This window comes from Pipistrellus hanaki (genome assembly GCF_964339955.1).
Source record: "Pipistrellus hanaki genome assembly, chromosome: 17".
Classification (NCBI taxonomy): Eukaryota; Metazoa; Chordata; class Mammalia; order Chiroptera; family Vespertilionidae; genus Pipistrellus; species Pipistrellus hanaki.
This window is the reverse complement of record NC_140519.1, coordinates 18,374,183-18,397,072: the sequence shown is the minus strand read 5'-3', so window position 1 is coordinate 18,397,072 and position 22,890 is coordinate 18,374,183. Positions and strand designations below refer to the sequence as shown.

General features: G+C 42.5%; 2 protein-coding genes and 1 long non-coding RNA gene across 12 annotated transcripts in view; 2 read left to right on the top strand and 1 right to left on the bottom strand.

Annotated features, from left to right (window-relative positions):
• LOC311611880 overlaps positions 1-15,678 on the top strand; it is a 90,438-nt gene extending 74,760 nt beyond the window's left edge. Inside the window, exon 3 of one of the 2 annotated variants that reach the window (XR_014793172.1) lies at positions 15,460-15,678. This is a non-coding gene — a long non-coding RNA (uncharacterized lncRNA). The remainder of the gene's footprint in view (positions 1-15,459) is intronic. The other variant, XR_014793173.1, reaches the window with a different exon arrangement.
• COPS5 (COP9 signalosome subunit 5) lies at positions 1,577-15,820 on the bottom strand (the record flags this gene model as incomplete). Of its 2 annotated transcripts, none has more annotated exons than XM_084864394.1 (8): positions 1,577-1,817; positions 3,964-4,112; positions 9,238-9,349; positions 10,658-10,743; positions 11,542-11,607; positions 12,277-12,405; positions 13,341-13,575; positions 15,678-15,820. In XM_084864394.1, the coding sequence occupies 8 exons, from the start codon at positions 15,818-15,820 to the stop codon at positions 1,733-1,735; spliced, it is 1,005 nt and encodes a 334-aa protein (XP_084720520.1). In that variant the 3' UTR covers positions 1,577-1,732. The 2 variants fall into 2 exon arrangements, with proteins under 2 accessions (XP_084720520.1, XP_084720521.1); XM_084864395.1 differs by having other exon boundaries at positions 15,670-15,808.
• A 2,637-nt stretch (positions 15,821-18,457) lies between these two features.
• Positions 18,458-22,890, top strand: part of CSPP1 (centrosome and spindle pole associated protein 1) — an 80,812-nt gene continuing 76,379 nt past the window's right edge. For 5 of the 8 annotated variants that reach the window (XM_084864367.1, XM_084864366.1, XM_084864364.1 and 2 more), the window contains exon 1: positions 18,462-18,604. The gene's annotated coding sequence lies outside the window, so the exon portion shown is untranslated. Of the gene's footprint in view, positions 18,605-19,859; positions 20,147-22,890 lie in introns of those variants that run through there. The other 3 variants (XM_084864363.1, XM_084864361.1, XM_084864362.1) reach the window with 2 other exon arrangements.

Here is a 22,890-nt window from a genome sequence, read left to right as displayed (position 1 = left end):
AGTTTTACTTCTGTGCTTCATTCAGTGATCTCTTCTTCTTCTGCCATTTTAAAATCTGATGTTTCCTCGATTTGTCTTGGGTCTTTTGCTCACTCTTTATTTGCCACAGGTCATCTCATCTGCTTTCACCCAGCCATCACCCCCAAATCTCTTAACAGAATGCACTTAGAAACCTTAAACACTTCAGCATTTCTGCTGTTTAAGACACTAATTCCCCATTGCCGTTAGGATGATCCAAAAGGTTCCTGCAAGGTCTACCCTCATCATACCTATTAAAGTCATCTCTTGCCACTCCCCACATTCTACTTGACACTCAAATCTGAGTCTCAGCTCTTGAAGGTTCTAAAGTTCTTGCTTTCTGCCTCTGGCCTGCACACATTGCTGGTCTCTGCCAGTAGAAGTAATTGCTTCCCCATTATGCTTTTTCTGGGTAGTCCTCCTTTAAAATTCCAGCCTAATGCCAGGCACTTCCTTTAGTAAGCTCACCTGGGTAACTCCACTCTGGGGTAAGCGTTTTTCTCCAGTTCCCCAGCACACTTTATTTCTCCCTTAATAGCAACAGGCTTTGGTTCTTGTTGACTAAGTTCTGCAAGGACAGTGGTCATGTCTCTCTTGCTCAGAATATCTTCAGAGAGAAAAACTGGGCCTGGTTCAGTAAAGGCATTTGGTGAGTTTTTGAAAGACTATACATCCTGTGCTAGACTCTGTCTCAAATAAGTTATTTGATTTTCCTGAAAATCACTTATGGTGTGGCTTGGTTAATGTTTCAAAGGGAAACAAAAATACTGTATTAAATTATGTTTTTACTAGTGGACTATCAAAAGATCCTCAAATAACACTGCTCTATTCAATGCTATTTCATTATAATGTGATGAGATGCTCTATGAACTTAACTCATTTATATAAATTATCCTATGGTAAAAGTGGTTTCCCTGGAGTTATAAGGACCTTCAGAAAGGACTTAATGTACAAGCAAATTGAGAAGTAGCTCCGATAATCAGTATGGCAAGTGAAATGCTGAAATTCTTTGATTAATTTAGAAAGACAAGACACTTGAAGAAGTAGAAAGGTTCTGCCCTGGCCGGTGTGGCTCAGTCGGTTGAGTGCTGTCCCATGCACTGCAAGGTCGTGGGTTTGATTCCAGTCAGGGCACACAACCAGGTTGTGTGTTTAATCCCGGGTTCGGGTGTGTCTGGGAGGTACCGAATGATGTTTCTCTCTCTCTAAAAGTAAATAAAAGCATAGTAAAAAAAAAAAAAAAAAGAAAGACTGCTGAAACTGGTTTGGCTTAGTGGATAGAGCGTCGGTCTGCAGACTGAAAGGTCCCAGGTTGGATTCCGGTCAAGGGCATGTACCTTGGTTGCAAGCACATCAGGGATGTGCAAGAGGCAGCTGATCGATGAGTCTCTCTCATCGATGTTTCTAACTCTCTGTCCCTCTCTCTTCCTCTCTGTAAAAAATCAATAAAATATATTAAAAAAAAAAAGAAAGATTATATTTCTTTTCCTCAATTCTAGGATATTAAAGGATACTAGAAAAATATTGTACCCCCTCCCACAAAATAATGAAAGACCAATTTCATTTTACGGACTTTTATTATAGGATGTTAATATATTCAGGACACTTCAGAGCACCTTATACTTCTAATCAGATTTTTGGTAACTGTTTTTAAAATGTTACTTGAGTATTTTCTCACACTGGCTTTCAGGCAAAAGTACTACTTAGTGATTGTTTAAGAGACGTTAATTTGATTAAACAGTTTATCCTTAATAACCTGAGACATCAATCCATGGATAGCTTCTATGGTCGTTTTACAGCTGGAAAGAAAAAACACATTACATAATGTCACAAGACCTGAAAAGTGGTTCAACTATACAAGCCCCCTCCCGTTCCATTGCTGAACCCCCAATAATGACTTTCAGTCCTATTCAGACTCCCTCAAACATACCAATTTTTCTCATTATTTTTAACCTCCTGCATGTCTTTTGACCATTTCACTACTTATGAGCACCTTCACAAGGAATAATAAAGTGAAATTTGATAGAATTCATAACAGTTAATTTTCTTATGTGTCAGCAGCTTTAGGAAAAGTTTTGTTTTAGAAGGTGACTAACATATATAATTCATAAATATATAGATTTCAATATTACATTAAACTCTATCATTCTTTTCCTTGTTGTTTATTAGAATAATTTAAAAAATGACTTTAAAGAATCCTATGCTTTTTTCCCTGAAATAAACACAAACATCCTTCAAAGAATTAAAAGTCAAAGTTAGTGAAGTGGGTAAAGGACTTAGATTTTAGAATTGATCTATAATAATAAAAGCATAATATGTTAATTAGATGAGACGAAGCCAGGGCTGTAGCCATCATGGCTGTGAGGGAGGGATCTATTGAGGCAGCCGCGCAGCTGTGAGGGAGGGGGTGAGGTAACTGTAACCATTACCATAACTCTAACCCTAACTCTTGCATGAATTTCGTGCCTCGGGCCTATAGTAAAAAATAAAAAGCAATTACCTTCCCTGAAAACTATAACAATCCACCAATATTCAGAGGAGATGCAATTTTTAGAAAGTTACCCAAAACAGGAAAATCCTCTACTTTTATACATCTACTTTTGTCCTTTCTACTTTCCTTTTTATGTAATTAAAGGCTTTCCCATAATGACATTTTTTGCTTCATAAGAAATTGAGATGTAAATGTAGTTAAAATTACAAATCACAGACTTATAGAGACATATAAGGAAAATAGACTTAGAGCAGTGGTCGACAAACTGCGGCTCTTGAGCCACATGTGGCTCTTTGGCCCCTTGAGTGTGGTTCTTCCACAGAATACCACTTGCGGGTGCACATGTACAGTGCGTTTGAAACTTCATGGCCCATGGGCAGAAGTCAGTTTTCGGCTCACAAAAGAAATTTCAATCATTGTATTGTTGATATTTGGCTCTGATAACTAATGAGTTTGCTGACCACTCAGAGCAAATACCAAAACTGATACCTAATGTCAAAGGAAAATGTAATTCTTTTCCAGGCTAGTAGCTCTATCATTCTGAAAACCCATGAAAAAGAAAGGAATGAGGTAATTTTAACCCAATGGGGCTTCTTTTTCTAATATACATTGTCTTCCCTTTTCCCTTATCCTTTACACCGAAAAATCCCGTTTTTCTTAAAATGGACACCAAGGTTTTGGTTTATACAGATGTCAACATGCTTTGCCCTTCCTTTCTGCCCCTAATTATCATATTAAAACTCAAAATTTTGTTAAAGTAAATGTTATTTAGGTAGTTTCAATCTTGTATGCATCGGCAGCGCCAAATAATTATTTCCTAAGTTATCAGGGAACATATCCCAAGTTTGTTTCTAACAAATCTTGGCAGTGAAATTTGGGATACTAAACAAAAGATTATTTCAGAAGAATAACAAGGGAGATAAAATCATTACCATGCTACTTAGGGCTTTAAAACTTTATAAAAAATCGAAAATTAATAAATCTTACTTTAATTCCTAGAAAATAGTTAGGTTAGAATGGATTAGGACATGCTTATGCAAAAGTTTTTTTGTTTTTGTTTTTTTAAGATTTAATGATTAGCCCTAGCTGGTTTGGATCAGAGGATAGAGTGTTGGCCTGTGGACTGAAGGGTCTTGGGTTTGATTCCGGTCAAGGGCATATACCCAAGTTTCAGGCTCTATCCCCAGTAGGGGGTGTGCAAAAGGCAGCTGATCAATGGTTCTCTCTCATCATTGATGTTTCTCTCTCTCCCTCTCCCTCCCTCTCTGAAATCAATAAAAATATATTAAAAAAAAAAATCTCACAATAAACTATAGAGAAAACATCAGTACAGATGCTTCATTAAAAAAAAAAAAAATTCAGTGAGTAATTCTAAGTTATAAGTAAGTGAATTTGAATCCTATTATTTGCAAATCTGGAAATAAAAAGAGGGACAAGAACAGATTTGCTTTTACCTGTCTCGAGTAGCTTTGGCAAGTTTGTCTTCTGACTTCCGGTCGTGTGTTTCCAGACCCAACATGAAACTCCCTCGTCCCAGCTGAGCTTCTGACTGCTCTAATTTTTCAGACAAATCAAAGACCTGGCCGGTGGTATAGTCTGCATTCTGTGGGGGAAATGATATTGTTTCAGTGTATAATACAAGTCTACCATTAGATAACTCTCTTCAATATAGAACATTTCATTTACAAAGAATTCCACTATGAGGCAGCTCTCTAAGCAGCCCACTGGAAATTTCTCTTCGAGTGTACTTTCTCTTTACTTGCCCAAATAAATCTTCTCTAGTGAAAAACAAAAACAAAACAAACAAACAAAGAATTCCACTATGAAAATATAAGTGGATAGTCAGTGAATTATTTGTTATATAGGCTTTCACAGATCTGAGCTCTGGTTCTGCTGCAGATTAGCTGTGAAGTCTTGAGAGAGTGGCTTTACTTTTCTATGTCTTTAAGTCTTCTTCTGAAAATGGGGGAAGAAGGTGATAACTGCGACCTTAAGGCTATTGTGAAGATTAAATTCAGTAACATATATAAAGATCTTAGGATGGTCTATGGTACCTGGCCAAGCTTTAATAACTGTTAGAAATTTGGGAAATGTAGAGCAATACAAAGAAGACAAGAAACACATATAATCCCTCCACCTCACTTTAACCAGAGTTATATTTTAAAGCAGCAGTCACCAACCTTTCAGACCTCACGGATCAGCAGTGGTCCACGGACCACCTGTTGGCGACCGCTATTTTAGAGTACTGCTATATTCTCACAATGCACAGCTATATTCGGTAAGCTGGAATATATACAGGGTGGGACAAAGTAGCTTTAATTGTTCATATGGAAAAAGAATTGCAGGTTATGCCCCCGCCGGTGTGGCTCGGTAGATAGAGTGTCAGCCTATGTATAGAAGGGTCCTGGGTTTGATTCCGGTCAAGGGCACAGGCCTGGGTTGCGGGCTTGATCCCCAGTGGGGGCTGCAGGAAGCAGCCAATCAATGATGTCTCTCTCATTGATGTTGATTTTTCTCTCTCTCTCCGTCTCTGAAATCAATAAAAATATGTTAAAAAAAGAATTGCAGGTTATGATTATAACAATAATAAACTCTGTTTAGTGTTTTCACAACTGTAAACCTACTTTGCTTTGCCCATCCCTGTATAAATCATTTTGCCCAATTTCAGACTTTAAAAAAAAATAAAATTAAAAAAAAAAAAAAAAAATATATATATATATATATATATATATATATATATATATATATATATGTGCTTAACTGAAATATTTTTAAAGATTTTTATGGGACATCTTTTAGAAAAAATGTCTAAAATAAAAAACAAAATTTCATGAAGATGAGTTAAGAAGTATATAGTCCATTTCTTTTCTATATTTTCAATAGAAGAGCATGAAGATTTAATAAACTTGGCAGCAATTAGAGTGTTATCCTGTTTGCTCAGTTTATAAGACAGTGTATAGAAAATACAGTTCAATCACCAAACATGAAAAGTTATTTGCTGCCATCATTCTATCTAATTAAAGAGTAATATGCAAATTAACCATCACTCCGCTTCGCCCACCAGCCACGCCCACCAGCCAATAAGAGAGAGTATGCAAATAAACCCAACCAAGACCAGAAGGGAGGCTTGGGTTTCCCTGGCAACAGAGGAAGCTGAGCTTTCCACACACTCTGGCAGGCCCATGCCTTCACTCAAGGATACAAAGTTTCAATTATAGAAGTGGGGGCAGCCACTTGATAGAGCAGGAGGCTTGGCTCTGCTCCAGGCTACCAAGATTCAATTGTAGAAGGTAAATAAATTCCAGATACCAGGGCCTCTGCTTTTGTCACCAAGTAGTGTGGCTGGCCTGCAAACCACCACAGGCTGCCCCACACCCCAAGGGAACCCCCACCCTGATCCGGGACATTCTTCAGGGCAAACCAGCTGGCCCCCACCCATGCACCAGGCCTCTATCCTATCTAATAAAAGAGTAATATCCAGATTGACCATAACTCCAAAACACAAGATCAACATTGCTGCCCTCATGTGGTCGAAGATCCTGCCCCAATGTGGACACAAGATGGCCACCACAAGATGGCCAGCAGGGGAGGGCAGTTGGGAGGCACCAGGCCTGCAAGGGAGGGCAGTTGAGAGGGACCAGGCCTGCAAGTGAGGGCAATTGGAGGCAATCAATCCTGCAGGGGAGGGCAGTTAGGGGTGACCAGGATGGCAGAGGAGGGAAATTGGGGGCAAACAGGCTGGCAGGGAGGCAGTTAGACATCAATCAGACTGGCATAGGAGTGGTTAGGAGGTGATCAGGCTGGCAGGAAGAAGTGGTTAGGGGCAATCAGGAAGGCAGGCAGGTGAGCAGTTGGGAGCCAGCAGTCCTGGATTGTGAGAGGGATGTCCGACTGCCCACTTAGGGCAGCCGGACATTCCTGGAGGGGTCCCATATTGGACAGGGTGCAAGCTGGGCTGAGGGACACCCCGCCCGAATTTCATGCACCGGGCCTCTTAGAAGTTACTATAAAGGGCCCTTTAAAATGCTACCAATACTTCAATTTTACAAACTTACATTTTTAAGGAAGCAATTTACTTTGCCTGGATTTAAATGGTTTAGGACAGGGGTCCTCAAACTTTTTAAAGTGGGGGCCAGATCACGGTCCCTCAGAGAGCTGGAGGGCCGGACTATATGAACTACTAATTCCTACTGTAACACCTCGGCTGCGCTCACTGCCCAAAAAACCTGGCGGGCCGGATTAGACTCCTCTGCGGGCCGCATGTGGCCCACGGGCCGTAGTTTGAAGACCCCTGGTTTAGGACACCATCACCGTTACCACAGTCCCCTACCTCAAGTTTGGAGAAAACCCTCAAGTTTATAGATCACTTCATATTTGGAAGATTAGTTAAAGCCATGAAAGTGTAGGAAGGCAGAAACAGTTATAGTATTAAAATGAAATAAAATGACATCAATTACATTTTAGACACACAGAGAATAATTTCTTAAGAGGACTACTTTCTTAAATCAGAAAATTATTTTTTTCTGGTAATTTTTAGATTACATGCTTTAGCTGGGGAAATAGATGAGTTGAACATATATTTATATATTTTTTTCTTAAAATGCTGCAATGTACTATATATAAAACTATAAGGAAGGAAGAAATATAATTTAACCTCTTCTTGATTATTAATGCTCTCAATATATGCAGTGCTGTAATACAGGGACAGCCAAAGACTAAGTAAATTTGCCTTTATACAGAGGTTCAGGCTGCTATGGTCTACATCAGGGGTCTTCAAACTACGGCCCGCGGGCCACATGCAGCCCGCAGAGGAGTCTGATCCGGCCCGCCAGGTTTTTTGGGCAGTGAGCGCAGCCGAGGTGTTACAGTAGGAATTAGTAGTTCATATAGTCCGGCCCTCCAGCTCTCTGAGGGACCGTGATCTGGCCCCCACTTTAAAAAGTTTGAGGATCCCTGGTCTACATGCTTTCTCCCTTGCTACCATGTGTCACTTCTGGCTGCTGGGAGTACACTTGCCTCTAAGGAAAGAACTCATATAAAGCATTTAGCAGCGTTTAGCGTATAGGAAGCTCTTAATAAAAGTTTGCTGCTATGGTCACTCTCCTTCCTTTTAATATGCTACTTCTGACTGTTAAGGATAAAAAATAAGAAAGAAAACTTGCCAGAATTGTGTTCCAAGTTATAGTATATATGCTCAAGTGGGGTCTTTCCCCCTGAATACAATGAACCAAATAACAACAACAAAAATAACTTGTTGGGGATTTATTATATGCCAGGAACTTTGCTAACTGCTTTATATAAAGTATTCAATTAATTCTCAATGTACTTAATGATGTGGGCACTAAGATCATTGAACCCAAGAAAGGCTCGGTCACATTAAGTAACTTTCTGAAGGGCAAACATGGCTAAAGTGGCAGTTGTTTGAAATGAGTTAATTTTATTCCAAATTTTGTGGTTCTAAATATTATGCTAAATTATACTATAGGAAGTGGCCATCTTTTTTTTTTCTTTAAGTAAAAAACAAAATAAAACAAAAAACAAACTGTAACTGTTCCTGGCTAAGCTATAGCTAGCATAGATAGATGCTTGTTAAATAAATATCCTTCTTGCCCTAGCCAGTTTGGCTTGGTGGATGGAGCAACCGTCTGTGGACTAAAGGGTTCCAGGTTTGATACCAGCCATGGGCACATGCCTGGGTTACAGGCTCAATCCCCAGTGGGGGGTGTGCAGGAGGCAGCCAATCAATGATTCTCTCTCATCATTGATGTTTTTCTATATCCTTCTCTCTTCTTCTCCAAAATCAATAAAAATACAGTTGGAAATAAATAAATAAATAAATATATAAATATCCTTCTAAGTATACTATGTTTTAATGATAATATTGAAAAATATTCAGCAACTTTTTTGCCTAACATCTGCTGCTTTAAGGTAATGATATTCTGATTTCCTTCTGGGACAACCCTTTCCCCATTCTTAGTCCATGTGCTCCTAGAACAGTTTCTTCTACCCCAGCCCACTAGTAAATCACTTGCATTGGCCCGGATCTGTCACATGGACATGTGACTTAAGCAAAGCCCACACACAAAGTCCTGGGGGAGAGAGGGAGAGAGACAGACAGAGGGAGATAGGAAGAGAGGGGAGGGAGCGAGAGGGTGTGTGTATCTCAATCTTCTCTTTTTAATGTAAAACTGAGAGGCTAGGAGGTCTGAGGCTAATGCTGCCATCTTGCTTTCACATGAAGCCTGAAACTGAAGCAAACTGACATGAAATCAAAGCCGAGAAAGAAGGACCAAGATCTCATAATACTGTTTGAATGCAAACTTAGCTGAAGCTGAACTATTCCTTACTCCTCAACTTTGCAGCTCACATGATTCTCTTTCTTGTTTAAGCTAGTTTGGCTGGGTCTTCTGTCACTTGTACCTTGAGTCCTACTGAAATACCCAATAAAAAAACAGTATTTTTTCTCTGTCTCTTTAAGGTAGGGGCAGATCTGACCCTCATCTGGGTACTGTATTTGCCATTTGGACTTGGTCTTAATAGTACACGACACAGACTTTTGCTTGGACTATTATCCTAATCCAACTCTGGTCATGCAGAATCTGACCCCAGACCTGCTGTCTTGGCCAAGTCAGATGTAACTACTCCATGAAAAAGAGTTTCAGATATATTAAGCGTCTTATGTAGCCTACGTAAAATTAAAACCCACCCCCTGAAATTATAGTACTTACGGTAAGCAAGCTAGAGGAACTCAGCGTATTCACCCAGTATTTATTCCATAAAAGCTCAAGCAATTTGCGATCCAAGGAGGACTTGAAATATGATACTTCTAAGGCATAATATCTATGAAACAAAAGCACAAATTTAGTAAGTAAAAAAATTCAACCATCTATATATATATATAAACGCCTAAACCAATCGACCGGCTGACCGTACAGTTGCTATGATGCACACTGACACCTGGGGGCAGACGCTCAATGCAGGAGCAGAAAACACAGGCATGGAAACATGGGACAGACTGATGAATCTCAGACTGAAGTGAGCCTCATAGACAAAAGGAAGAATGTTCCAGGCAGAGGACACAGCAAGGGCCAAGGCCCTAGGGCAGGAGCCTACCTGGCATGTCTGACACACCATAAGGAGGCTACTCTTCCTGTTCTGAATAGAGCAAAGGTTCAGCGGGAGATGAGCTCAGAGAGGTTACAGGGGTCAGACCACACAGGTTGTGAGTGCCATGGTGAGGAATGTGGATTGTATTCTTGGTGAGAAGGGAAGTCATTCTGAGGAGGAACATGATTTTCACTTGGATTTTAACAGAATTAGTTGGGTAGTGAAGGGCAGAAGGATGAAGACTAGTGAGAAGGCCAGTGCTTCGATTCAGGCTCCAGATAGCTTGGGGCAAGATGACAGCAGGAGGTGGCAAGATACATTTAGAAGGTGGATAAAACTGTCCTCCATTTCTTTAACACTTTTGAAATTGAGATGTAACTCACATACCCTAAGATTCACTTTTTAAAAAAAAAAATTTTTTTTTAAATTTTTATTGATTTTTTACAGAGTGGAAGGGAGAGGGATAGAGAGCTAGAAACATCGATGAGAGAGAAACATCGACCAGCTGCCTCCTGCACACCCCCTACCAGGGATGTGCCCGCAACCAATGTACATGCCCTTGACCGGAATCGAACCTGGGACCTTTCAGTCCGCAGACCGACGCTCTATCCACTGAGCCAAACTGGTTTTGGCAAGATTCACTGTTTTAAAGAAGCATACAATTCATTGGTTTTTAGTATGGCTACTTTAATTTTTGGAGTGAAATGTAGGAAGAGTTTTTGCTAGATGGAACCTGAGTACTTTGAAGTTGCAGACAGGCTAGTGTCAGCTTGGTCCTGAATATAACTTCTTTTAACTGTTAATTTCATTAACAGACCAAGTATCTTATACACTCATAAAATGTTTATGGTTGTGTGAAAGACAATGTGACTAAAACAATTATTAATAAAAAGTTCAAATATTCTCCTAAATTTGTACACTTACTATTATTTTAAAAGATATTATGAAATGCATTTTGTCATCTGTAAGGGGCTTGGACAGTATGATCTCTAAGGTTTCTTATAAGGTCTCTGGCATCAGATGCATCTTTAAATTACTTACTGTTTGCAGTGTACACCAAAGTCTTCTATTTTATTCAGAGGGATAGTCTGGTACTCAGAAGGGCCTTCATCAGGAGGTTTGTATCCCTAACAAAATTGAAGAAAAGAAAACATAAAAAAGAAAAATAAGCAAACCAGAGGAAAACCATGTTTTTAAAAAAATATATATTTTATTGATTTTTTACAGAGAAGAAGAGAGAGGGATTGAGAGCTAGAAACATCGATGAGAGAGAATCATCGATCAGCTGCCTCTTGCACACCCCCTACTGGGAATTTGCCCGCAACCAAGGTACATGCCCTTGACCGGAATCAAACCTGGGACCTTTCAGTCCACAGGTTGACGCTCTAGTCTATCCACTGAGCCAAACCGGTTTCGGCAGGAAAAACATGTTTTATATGCAGCTTTCTATTTACAGAAACATTAATTTTGGGAAGCCAAATATTGAACATAAACGTTCTAGTAATAAAAATGTGTATTGCTTGTATCCTCCTTCAAACCCATTTGGTGGCTGAAGACTGGATTTGCCTTATATTCCTTTTTTTTTTTGTCCTTTAGTGATGTATACTTGTGCTAATATCTATTTTACATTGCAGGGAAGGAAATAGATATACTTCACTTGTTTCTCTAGTGCCTGTCAGGATACTGTGGGCATACAAACACTTATTAACAAATGAAGACTGCCTTGCTAATAAAATTAACTATATAAAGCACAAATGTATTATCTTCTGTTAAGGACAATTAGTGCTAAGGACAAGTTGACTGTTATTTTGTAAATATTAAATTGTTTTAGGACAAAACTAGATATTAACCATAACATAACTTTAAAAATAATTCAAATATTCGGAATTTAAAAAGTTATACCAACTTATAATTTTAAAAATTACCTTTGGGTATGTCCTAAAGGCTCCAAGATTAACTTTTCCTGCAGATATTGTTCTTGTTGGATCAATCTACAAAAAAGATATATTTAGTTATCTGCCAATTATAAAAGCATTATATACTTCCATTTGTTTAAACACTATAAACCTAGAAATATATATCTACATAAAACACTATACAAACACACACTAATTAAAATAATCAAATAACAGGAAAAAAAAATCACTAACTAAAAATCCATTGAACATAAAAGTTCAATGAAGTAGTAAGTATAGAAATGTCTCATAGTTAATGAAGAAATTAGATATAATTAGTATATTATTTAAGAATATTATTTGAAGATTTGCTTCTTTTTCAGGAATATTTTTTTCTTTTAGATGAATTTCTGCCTTCCTCATAGTAGCCTGTATTGCATCTAGAACGCTAAACAGCAAGAGCTATTCTAGCAATTCCTAATGTACTCAATTCAATCAACAAAGGTGCTGGGATCACCCTCATCTTACTGAGTGGAGGAAGGGACACAGAGAGATAAAGTAACTTGTTCAAGGTCCCAGTTTCTTAGCGGTAGAATTCAGATTCAAACCCAGGCAGATTGACACCAGAAACTTGTCAATCTGCCTATGTTTGTAGTGTAGTGTAGTGTAGAGCACTAGGTAGTGTAGTGCTCTGACTACACTAGCTTTATTTCTCGGTGCACTTGTTTTAGTAATCTTTGTGAAGAACTTAATTAAAACACTTACCACCACTGCTACGAATGGCTCCTGGAACTGCTGATTGAGCATCTGAGTGCTAACGTCAATCCCAGAAAGCCAGCAGCCGTAGCCAGGGTGGCTATGATACCAGCCAATTGCATTTTCAAGGCGCCCAACCTAACAAATGAAGAGGGCAAGGGAGCTTGAGGTTCCTGTTTGATCTTAACGAAACTTATTTGTCTGTTTACACAGCATTATAGTAAAATAATCATGTGCAGATTAGTTCACAGAATATGCTGCTTTCAGGTTAAAAAAAAAAAGATGTTTTGAATAGATAATATATACCAAAGCAAAAAATTAATAAGATACAAAGGTTACTCAGTCTTTTTCCTACCTCCTTCCCCTCAACTATCCAGTTTCTCATCCCAGATGTTGCCACTATACCCAGCTGCTTACATACCTATCTTCCTGAGATATTCTTTGAATATATGTAGATTAACAGAAACAAACACGATAGCATATACCACATACAGTGTTTTACACTTTGCTTTTGCACTTAAAATATTCTGGGGTTTGTTTCATATCAGTAAATATATAACTAGTTTTGTTTTTATTTTTTTTAAATGCTGGTTAGCAGTTCATTGTATGACTATACCATAATTTATTTAATCAGTTCTCTACTCAGTAACATTTAGGTTATTACTAAGGCTTTTGTTTTAAGCACACATCTGATAATGAGTGTGAGAATTAAAATTTTTTTCTACTGAGATATAACTGACATATAACACTATATTAGTTCAGATGTACATCGTACCGATGTATATACTACAAAATGATCACAATAAGTGTTAATTAACAGCCATCACCACACATAGTTACAATTTTTTTTCTTGTGATAAGAAACTTTAAGATCAACTTTAAGATCTACTCTCTCGAGTGTGAGAATTTATTTTTTAAAAATTAATGCTAATCTCACATACATTTTATATAGAAGTTGTTGAAAATAACTTAAAACATAAACTTTAACGAGGGCAGCGTAAGTTTAGAAAGCTGAAAGTCACCATGAGACTCTCTAACTTGCAGTACTGCACTTGAAGGAACAAGGTTTTTACCTGCTTGGCATTTTCTATGTATGCGGCCATGTACTCGTACGCAGCAGCCTGAGCATTTACTCGCGTTTCAGTGCCCTCTACAGGCAAAGCAAAACTGTCCATAATGATCATCGTTTCCCCATCCACCTTCCCCAGCATCAAGCCCATCACTTCCAGGTTGCCTCCGGATCTGGCGTGCATCACCATTTTCAGTAGAGCCAACGCTGAGATTTTGCAGTACTTAAAGTAATGGTGACTGCAAAACAAAAGCATGGTGTAATTAACTTTCTTACATAAAGTACAATTTCAAAAGAGTTTGTTTGGAGATAATGAGTATTGAAGAAATTACAGTGATGGAAGGGGGAAAAAGTGTAAAATGTGGGAAAGAGGAAGTAGAAAAGGACAGAGTTTTTCTGCAGGGGGATGGAAATGATAAACATGTCACAGTCTGGCCCAAACATTTCCCCATGGGGCAAGGGAAGAGCATGAAATAGTGCTTTAGAATACATTACTCAAACAGAAAAGAGGTAAAAGTAACTACATGACCAGTTCAAAAGACCTTTTCCCCATTAATTTTGGAATCAATAAATCTGACTGTGATTCTATAATAGTTGGATGGTTGTGCCTAACTGTTCTCAGGCCTAACCTCTGGCCTCCTGGTTAAGAATGTGGGCTCTGACATGTCTACCTGGGTTTGAATCCTTGCACTGCCAAGTTCTAACTAGCCTTGAAACCACTTAATATCTGTGCCTTAGTTTCCTCATTTGTAAACAGCGGTATTTCATAGAGTTGTTAGGAGGAAATAAACTAAATGAAATAATGTATAGCGTCGTTTAGTGCCTTAGTGCCTGTCACATACTAAACTTCCCTCTGTGCTATCAGCCTCAAAATAAAAAATGTAGCTCTAATATCTTGAGTTCTACAATAATCACTATTTCAGACTTTGTCAGCTATGGATTTGACTAAACTACTCTTGAACAAAATTACACTTGCCATCTCACTGATGTAGCCCAAGACAGCTAAGATGAATACAATTAGGGCCACAATCAGGCAGTGAGGCAAGATGACAGTTCCCAAATATTTAATAGGCTGAATCAGCCTAAAATGCTTAGCCCGCTATAGAAGCAGGCAGACCACCAGGCAAACTCGCCAGTCTGTATAGAGTGGTAAGTCAATGGCTCCGAGAAGCCTTTTTAAGATTTCTGCCCACAGATTTCAATCACAAGTGGGAGACATGGAGACCTGGTGTTGGGAGTCAAGACATGAATTATAATCTGGGCTCCTCCATGTACTGGGAACAAGAAAACACAAGTTAGTGTGCTCCTCTTACATACATTCTAGACCCTTTTTATATATCACTTCATCTAATCTTCATGACACCACCAACAGGTCTTATTTCTATTTTAAAGATTAAAAAAAAAAAAAGATAAAACAATTTCCTAGGATCAGTCAAATAATTAGTGACAGTGGTGAGATTTGATTTTAAGTCTAGCTATTGCTCACTTTGGAGCTTTTGCCTCTGTGACCATGAAATAAGTTGCTGCTGTATTTGCCTGGCTTGTCATGAGGATTAAATGACATGTGGAGATTTTTTAGCTCAGTGCTCAGCCCATATTAAGGGCTCAATACATGCTGCTGGATTTGGATACTGACAGGTATAGCCTGCCTTGTAAAAAACTGCAAGACAGATGAAATATGGTTTTTGTTGTTGACCACAGCTCTCCTTTTTATCTCTCCATTAGACAGACTGCGCTTTTTCCTCCCCTCTAACAAATTCTGCTCTTAGGAAAAGAATCCTCCACTTGTCAACATTCCCAGGGACACAGGGCTTTTACTAAGGGGCCAAAGCCTTTCGCTCTATCGATATAATTTCTAGGATATTAAAACCGATGGAGTAACAATAGACTGGGTAGAGTCTCGTGTGTTTTTGGAATAACTAACAGCAATTACAGAACTCCAACAAATGGCTCAGAGCTCCTGGGGTTGGCTGTAGCCTCCAGTCTGGGACCAGGTGAAGGTCCCGACAAGGTGTATACATCGCCATAGGGTTCAAGGTGGAGTGTGGGGCATGTATACCAATGGGGATGTTGGGAAGTGACACCCCCAAAATCACCATTTGTTTTCCTTTTCCATCCTCCAGAGGCGAACATGTTGAAGAAACAGAAAGGGGAGACGCAGAAAGCCCCCGTGGAGGGGCTCAGGCTCTACTTGCGGGTGTGAAAGACCAACATGTTCCAGGTGCACCTCCGTCCTCCTCCCTGCAGGCTCCCCACCCCCCAGCTCTCCCTCCCGCCGGGCCTCCCGCCCTCTCCCTCCCCTCCCTTCCCCTCCCCTGCGTCTCGCCAGGGACCTCCTCACTCCTTAGTCCAGGGCTTGGCCGCCAGGATCTCTTGCTGCTGCTTCTTGTCGTATTTGTAGATCTCATCGATGCTCTGGGCTTCCTGCATGTTGTTGGCCAGCTCCCAGGTCTTCTGGGCCATACAGCTGCCGGACGCCGCCATCGCCGCGAGCGCGAGCGGCCGCCGCCTCCTCCGCAGTCACGGCGCCGCGTCTCCTCCGCCGGGCTCCCCAGGCGCGGGCTCCGGACCCCGCACGACCGCTGCAGAGCCGTCCTAGCCTCTCGGGGCGGCCATGACACCTGGGACCGGAGGTGAGGCTGGAGCAGACCATTCGGGGGTAGGGGGGGCCCGGCGCGGGGCGCGGGGGTCTAGCCGGCGCTCCCAGAGTAGCCAAGGGGCAGAGGAGCCTCTCCGGGGCCGGGGGGGCACGCGCCACCTTGGGAAACGACGCGCGGGAATGAGGGCCCACGGTGGCCGGCTGGGGCTGAGAATGGTACGGCCCGCCGCCCCGCGGGGCCGCGCCGGAAGGAGGGCAGCCGCCCGCTCTGCCCGACTCCGGCTCGGCCTCCTTGGCTCCTACTGCGCATGCTCCGCCCCCGCCCTCCCATCCCCGGCGCAGCCTCCAGCTGGGGTCGTGGGAAGAGAAACTGGTGGGTTTTGTTTGTTTGTTTTTTTAAAAGATATATATATATTTTGCCGAAACCGGTCTGGCTCAGTGGACAGCGTCGGTCTGCGGACTGAAGGGTCCCATGTTCGATTCCGGTCAAGGGCATGTACCTGGGTTGCGGGCACATCTCCAGCAGGAGGTGTGCAGGAGACAGCTGATCTATGGTTCTCTTATTGATGTTTCTAACTATCGCTCTCTTCCTCGATGTAAAAAAAAAAAAAAAATCAATAAAATAAAAAAATATTTTATTGATATTTTTTTTTTTTTAACAGAGAGGAAGGGAGAGGGATAGAGAATTAGAAACATCGATCAGCTGCCTCCTGCACACCTCCCGCTGGGGATGTGCCTACAATCCAGGTACATGCCCTTGACCGGAATCGAACCTGGGACCCTTCAGTCCGCAGACCGACGCTCTATCCACTGAGCCAATTCAGTCAGGGCAAAACTGTAGTTTTTATGTATGTGGGGGGTAGGCTCCTTACAGGAAGTAAGTTTGCTGGAAGACTGACAATGAAGGATGTCTGCGGGAAGACGGGCCTGCAAGGAGTCCTGGATGCCGGCCGGAGGGGAAACGTGGCCTCCTTCCCCACGAACTGGCCGGCGAACCGCTGCCCGGCGGCACGCCCCGGGGGCTCGCGGGGGAGCGGCCCGCGCGGACGGGCTCGCACGAATATGACTTGTTCTCAAGAGTCATTTACAGTTTAATTCTCAGCTTTGCTCCGCAAAACCACCTGTCCACGAGACCGAATTAATCTCCACAGCAGCCCGTTTTCTTCCGACCGTTGACACAGTGTTTCAATATGTTTGTTTGTTTCACGTATTCTTCCTCCCCCGCCTCTCCCCGACTCCGCACTAGATTCTGAGTCCGAAATCACAGGCCACTAACTAGGTTTGTGTTCCTTCTTTTATCCCTAACACCGAGATGTTCGAGAAAATTATGTGTGTGTATGTGTGTGTATGTATGTATATATATATATATATATATATATATATATTATATTATATTATATTAATATATAATTTTTTTGTTGGGGCAGAGGGGGTTGGGGGGAGGAGAATAAGGTCATAGCTCACCTCTCTCCAGCTTCATCTTTCTTCAGTCACCCTCGAAAGTTTGCATGGATGGTTAACATTGCCTAAAATGCACACCTAAAATGCACGCCTCTGCGCTGTCTTTTTAAGACTCCCAGGTAGGAAGCGTCTGAGTCTTTAAAAAGACAGCTCAGAGGTCTGTCTGCAGGTGCTGCTGTAACTGCTACACTGCACTGTGATGTTTACTTCGAAGCTTTTCTTCTCACCAGGCCTCAGAGACAGGACCCTCCACTCCTAACAGTGTGTGGCATACAGTTCAAGTAAAACCACGGCAGTGGTCCAACTCGCACCCGCCTGCGGCTTTGATAAACTTCAAGTTAAAGAAAATTTGCCTTTAAAACCCTGTTACAAAGTAGGGTAGAATAAAGGACTATATTAGTTCTGCTTTTCGTCGGGGAGAGAGAGAGAGAGAGAGAGAGAGAGAGAGAGAGAGAGAGAGAGAGGGAGATATCTTTCTAGTGGTGGCATATAGTCACTCAGTATAGGGGTGAACTGAATATATTGAAATTGGTAGTAAAAGCCCAGGACAGCCGATACGGTTGACTCAGTGGATAGAGTGTCTGTCTGTGGCCTGACGGGTCCCAGGTTCGATTCCGGTCAAGGGCATGTACCTTGGTTGCGGGCACATCCCTAGTGGGGGTGTGTGCAGGAGGCAGCTGATCGATGTTTCTCATCTATCCCTCTCCCTTCCTCTGTTAAAAACAAAACAAAAAAACAAAAAAACAGGACAAAACGCCCACCAAACTCCAGGGAGCAGAATAATTAATGCCCCGGAGAAGTATGTGAACCGTTTTCCTCTCACTGCCACCCGTCTCCTTTGCCTTACCAGGCTCTGCTGACTCTGTTCCCAGGCCAGCTGGGACCGGGAGGGTTTGGAGGGGCTGCAATCGGTTCGGCCTGGGCAATGGCTCCCGCCGTTGAACAGCCCGCAGGCGCGGGAGAGAACCTGCGAACCGCCGGGCTGCTGTGCGGCCTCCGGGCCGGTGGGGGGCGCCCGCGGCCGCGCGCCTTTATCCCGTGTCCCCGGGGGGGCGGGGCCGCGCCGGGCGGTTGGCCAAAGGCGGGCGGAGGGCTCGCTGTGGGAGGCGGAGCCCGCGACCGGCGGTCCCCGCCGCCTCCTCCGATCGCGGAGGTCCTGGCCGGAGCCCCGAGCGTCTGTCTCCCCGGGCGCGACCCCGCTCTCCCGGGTGAGCCGGGCTCGGGCTGCGGGCGGGCCTGCGGGGGTTGGCGGGAGGGGGCGCCCCAGGACCGCGCTCCCGGGGCCGAGGTCTCGCGGTTGCCAGGCTGGCGGCGGTGTCGGGGTGACGGGGGTTGGAGGGCCGGGCCCCCTGCGGGGATGGATGTGGGGGGGGGGGTTTAAGAAGGGGGGTAAGTCTCGCAGCCACCAGGTAAGGCGAGTCATGGGTTCGGGGTCTCGCCGCAGGGCCGGGTGAGTGAGTGCCTGGCTCCCGGGTGGGGGGTTCCCAGGGAGTGGGGGTCCCCGTGGGAGGGGAGCAGGGGCGGGGCCCCGGGTTCGCGGTCCGGGCTCGCGGGGCCGCCGCCGGCGCCCGCGGTGCCTTGGAGACCCGGTTGCCTGACAACGCGATGATGCTTCCCGGGCGGCCGCCACCCACGGCGCCGGGGCCGGGCTGAGCCTTCGCGCCGGGCGCCCTCCGTGCCCGCCTGCCGGGCCCGCCGTCCCGCTAAGCCTGCCCCCTGCCTTCTTCCCCGGGGCTGGTTAACGGTTAACGGCGCTGTTCCCAGAGCTTTGCTTTCTTTGCAAGTGAAATGTACCCACCGCCCCGGGAGGTCGGTGCTGGTATGGTCCCGGATCCACCTGGCTCCTTGACGTTGAACCTCTTCCAGCTGCCTTGATTTTAGGGTTGTTTTCTGGAAGTTGAATCCACTTTTCAGGGATAGCCATGGGACTCATATTGAGAGAGAGAGAGGGGGGGGGGGGGAAGGGAGGCTGGTTCTCAAAATGACAAGGTTAAAAAGTCTAGCTTGGACTTCCGAGGCGAAGACTGAATTCTAAAATACAACACCTTGTTTACCTAAGTTTACAAACACCTCGGAGTGTAAGAGCCAAATAGCAACCCTCACGCGTTTGTGAAAAAGAGTTATCCTCAGAGAGGTCCTGTTTTAAATGAAAGGCTGGTTTGTCCTGTTGAATCCCATGGAATCCCATGGAAACCAGTAAGACGCTGCCATTTTCCCTTGCATAAAATTCTCCTTAGAAGGGCCCTGACTTTCTGGTGGTTAAATATCTGCCAAAATGCCCCCCAGGGATGAAATCTTGGGTTTCCAGGTGACCTGGAAGGAGCAGGTGCTGTTTGGGGGAAACAAACTTTCAGCACAGTTTTTCTCAGGTGAAGTTGTCAGACAAACGTGATTTAACTTTTACAAACTTTGGGAACATTTCGGCTTAACCTTTTTAATATCATTCTGGCTGCTTTCCTGAGTGTGAGACCCGAGGTGTCTGAGCAAGTGTTTTGGCAATTTTGCATTACCCAAAGCCCATCTAATTTATGTATCTGTCCTTGGTCATCATTAATGATTTATTATTAACAGCAGCTAACAAACCTAATATTGCTTTTATATAGAGGTAAACCTTGGAGATACTGTGGGCGGTTCCAGACCACCACAACACAGCTAGGCCTAATCTTTTTTGCAGGTGGAAGGTCTTGCCTTTAATTTGTAAAAAACGCAACACCTGTGAAGTGCAGTAAAGTGAAGCACAACACAACCAGGTGTGCCTGTGTTCACTCTGCATCCTGACCGCCCTTTGTCCCAGCAACATGGTGTTTACTTCTTGTATCATTGAGGGGGATTTGTCAGAATTGGGGTGTGCCCATGAAAGTAAGCTGTGTATCTGCCAGGAGAAAGAGATTCGCCTTTCATTTGGTGAAAAGATCTCCGGATTGGGAGAAACACTGTCTTCCATCACCTTCTCCCTCCCCCTCTCCCTTCTGAGGCTTTCATAGACTCCTCCCTGCACCCCACACCCATATGTTCTCACCCCCTGCTATTCTGTTCTCAGTCCTGTTCTCCCACACTAGGCTCTCTTTTTCCAGGCACTCTCTTCTCCTATAGTTTTTTTTTTTTTTCTTCTTCTTCTCCTATAGTTTTAATGGTTATTTAAAAAAATTTTTTTTCTCCTATAGTTTTAATGGTTATTTTAAAAAGGGTACACCTTCCAGCCTGGGCTCTATTCTGAATTCCAGACATATTCAAACCCTTTCCTTGATACATCCACTGGATCTCTTATGGGTACCTCAGGTTGAATCCCTAAACTCTCATCTGGCTAGCCTGTGAGCCCCGGTGACAGGAGGCATTTTATCTTGTCCACATTGGAGACAAGGGTCGTATCTTGTGCTTCATTTCCTGGCATCTAGAACCGAAGGCCTCCTTCGGGAGGGCATTATTCCCGCTTCTCGTGCTGCCTCAGAGGGACAAGGATGGGAGAACATTTTCCCCTTTCTTTGTGATTGATGAGACCGGAAGGAGGAATTGGGCATGCGCAGTTATTTCTGGACCCTCTCTGTTTGCCTAATTTAGCAGATTGATTATGTTCTGATTTGTCTGTATTTCTACCTATATGATAAGCATAAAGTGTCCAAATTTAACATTTATAGATGTTGATTTGGATTATGATAACAAGTATCAGTTATTGATGATTTAAATATCAGTGCTCTTTTAGACTTTTAAAATAAAGGCATACTTTTAACCTCATTCTGGCTGCTTTCCTGAGTGGGAGACAAAGGTGTTTGAGCAAGTGTTTTGGCAATTTGCATTACCCAAAGGCTAATTTATGTATCTGTCCTTGGTCATCATTAATGATTTATTATTAACAGCAGCTAACACACTGATTTATACAAAGACTATGAGACTATAACAAGAATAAAACAGCTGTGATTTATTGATTTCTAAGTGTCAGGTTTTCGCCATACATTTTTTTATTTTATTGATTTTTAAAAAATTTTTAATATATTTTATTGATTTTACACAGAGAGGAATTGAGAGGGATAGAGAGTTAGACACGTTGATGAGAGAGAAACAGCAACCAGCTGCCTCTTGCACACCCCCCACGGGGGATGTGCCCGCAACCAAGGTACCTGCCCTTGACCGGAATCGAACCCGGGACCTTGCGGTCCGCAGGCCGATGCTCTATCCACTGAGCCAAACCGGTTTCGGCTGCCATACATTTATATGCATCATTTTGTTTTTCTTCAGTACAACTCTGCAATATATATTTCTATTTTACAGAAGGGGAAACTGAATGGTAGAAAGGTTAAGGAATGTATTTGAGGTCAGTCACATACAGTCAATTAGTGATTGAATTGGTTTCAAATTCAGGTCTTTCAGCCAAACTGTTTTCCTGAAAACTGTATGTCACCTACATACTGTGTGCTCAGGTACTGGGGGAAAAACCCTGGTAATGTCTTGAAAAAAGTTGTAATTTTACATTGTATAGTGGAGGAAGATAAAGAATGCCATGTAGGTTTCTTGTAATTTTAAAATTCTTACTCTTTTTTTATATTTAGGCTGTACACATTGACTCAGTCTCTCTGAATTAAGTAATTCTTGAATAATTTTGTAGTAAAACCTGTTTTATGTAAGTTGTCACATGCTTTTGGGAATAAGAAAGAGAAAGTACGTAGTCATGACTGCTAGAAGCTGGCTCTGCCATCACCAAGGCTTTAGTGTTGCTAGGAACTAGCCTGACAATACTGCTTAGGCTTGGTTTTCTTCTGTTGAAGATAAACAATTGTATAGAACATTAACACCAGAGTGGGGCTGCTTTGTGTCTGTGATGGATCAAGACAAAAACGCCACTACTCCGTCATCACATCCAAACACAGACAACACATGAATGTTGTCCAAGCCACAAAATGCCAGGCATCTCTTCTCCCACCTAACTGGAGTGACTGCTGCCTCTGCGGGTTAAAGCTTTGGCCTCACCCTGTCCAATCATAGTTACCCACTTCCAGACAGCATTATATCCAGCAAAGCTCCACTCCTTAGGCCCTCCTCCAAGTCACCTCACACAATCCCGTCTTTTCCAACACCCTCTTACTGAAATAAGGATGCTTCTCTCCATGCAATGAGTAATAAACCCAAATAGTTTAACTATAGTAGTGTTCCTGCGTTCTTTGTCTGGAGGGCATTGCCAGGAGAAAGCTTACTAGTATTATCTTTGACTTTTCAGTTTAATAGTAGAGAGATACTTGAATCAGAATATAGAGTAGAACAAAATTAGAAATGATTAAACATAAACTTATATCTAATAAATCTCATGTTTTAACTATTGTATATATTATACTCTATTATTGTTTTAAAAAGGTATTTTATTATTAAAGTTACTGTTGTGTAAAATTAATTCTAGCATTTATAATTGATGTTAAAGTATTATAGTAAAGGGAAATTTAAGTATGTATAAATTCAGTAGAGAAATTTCAAGTCTGTTTACATCAATGTACATATGCTATATTAA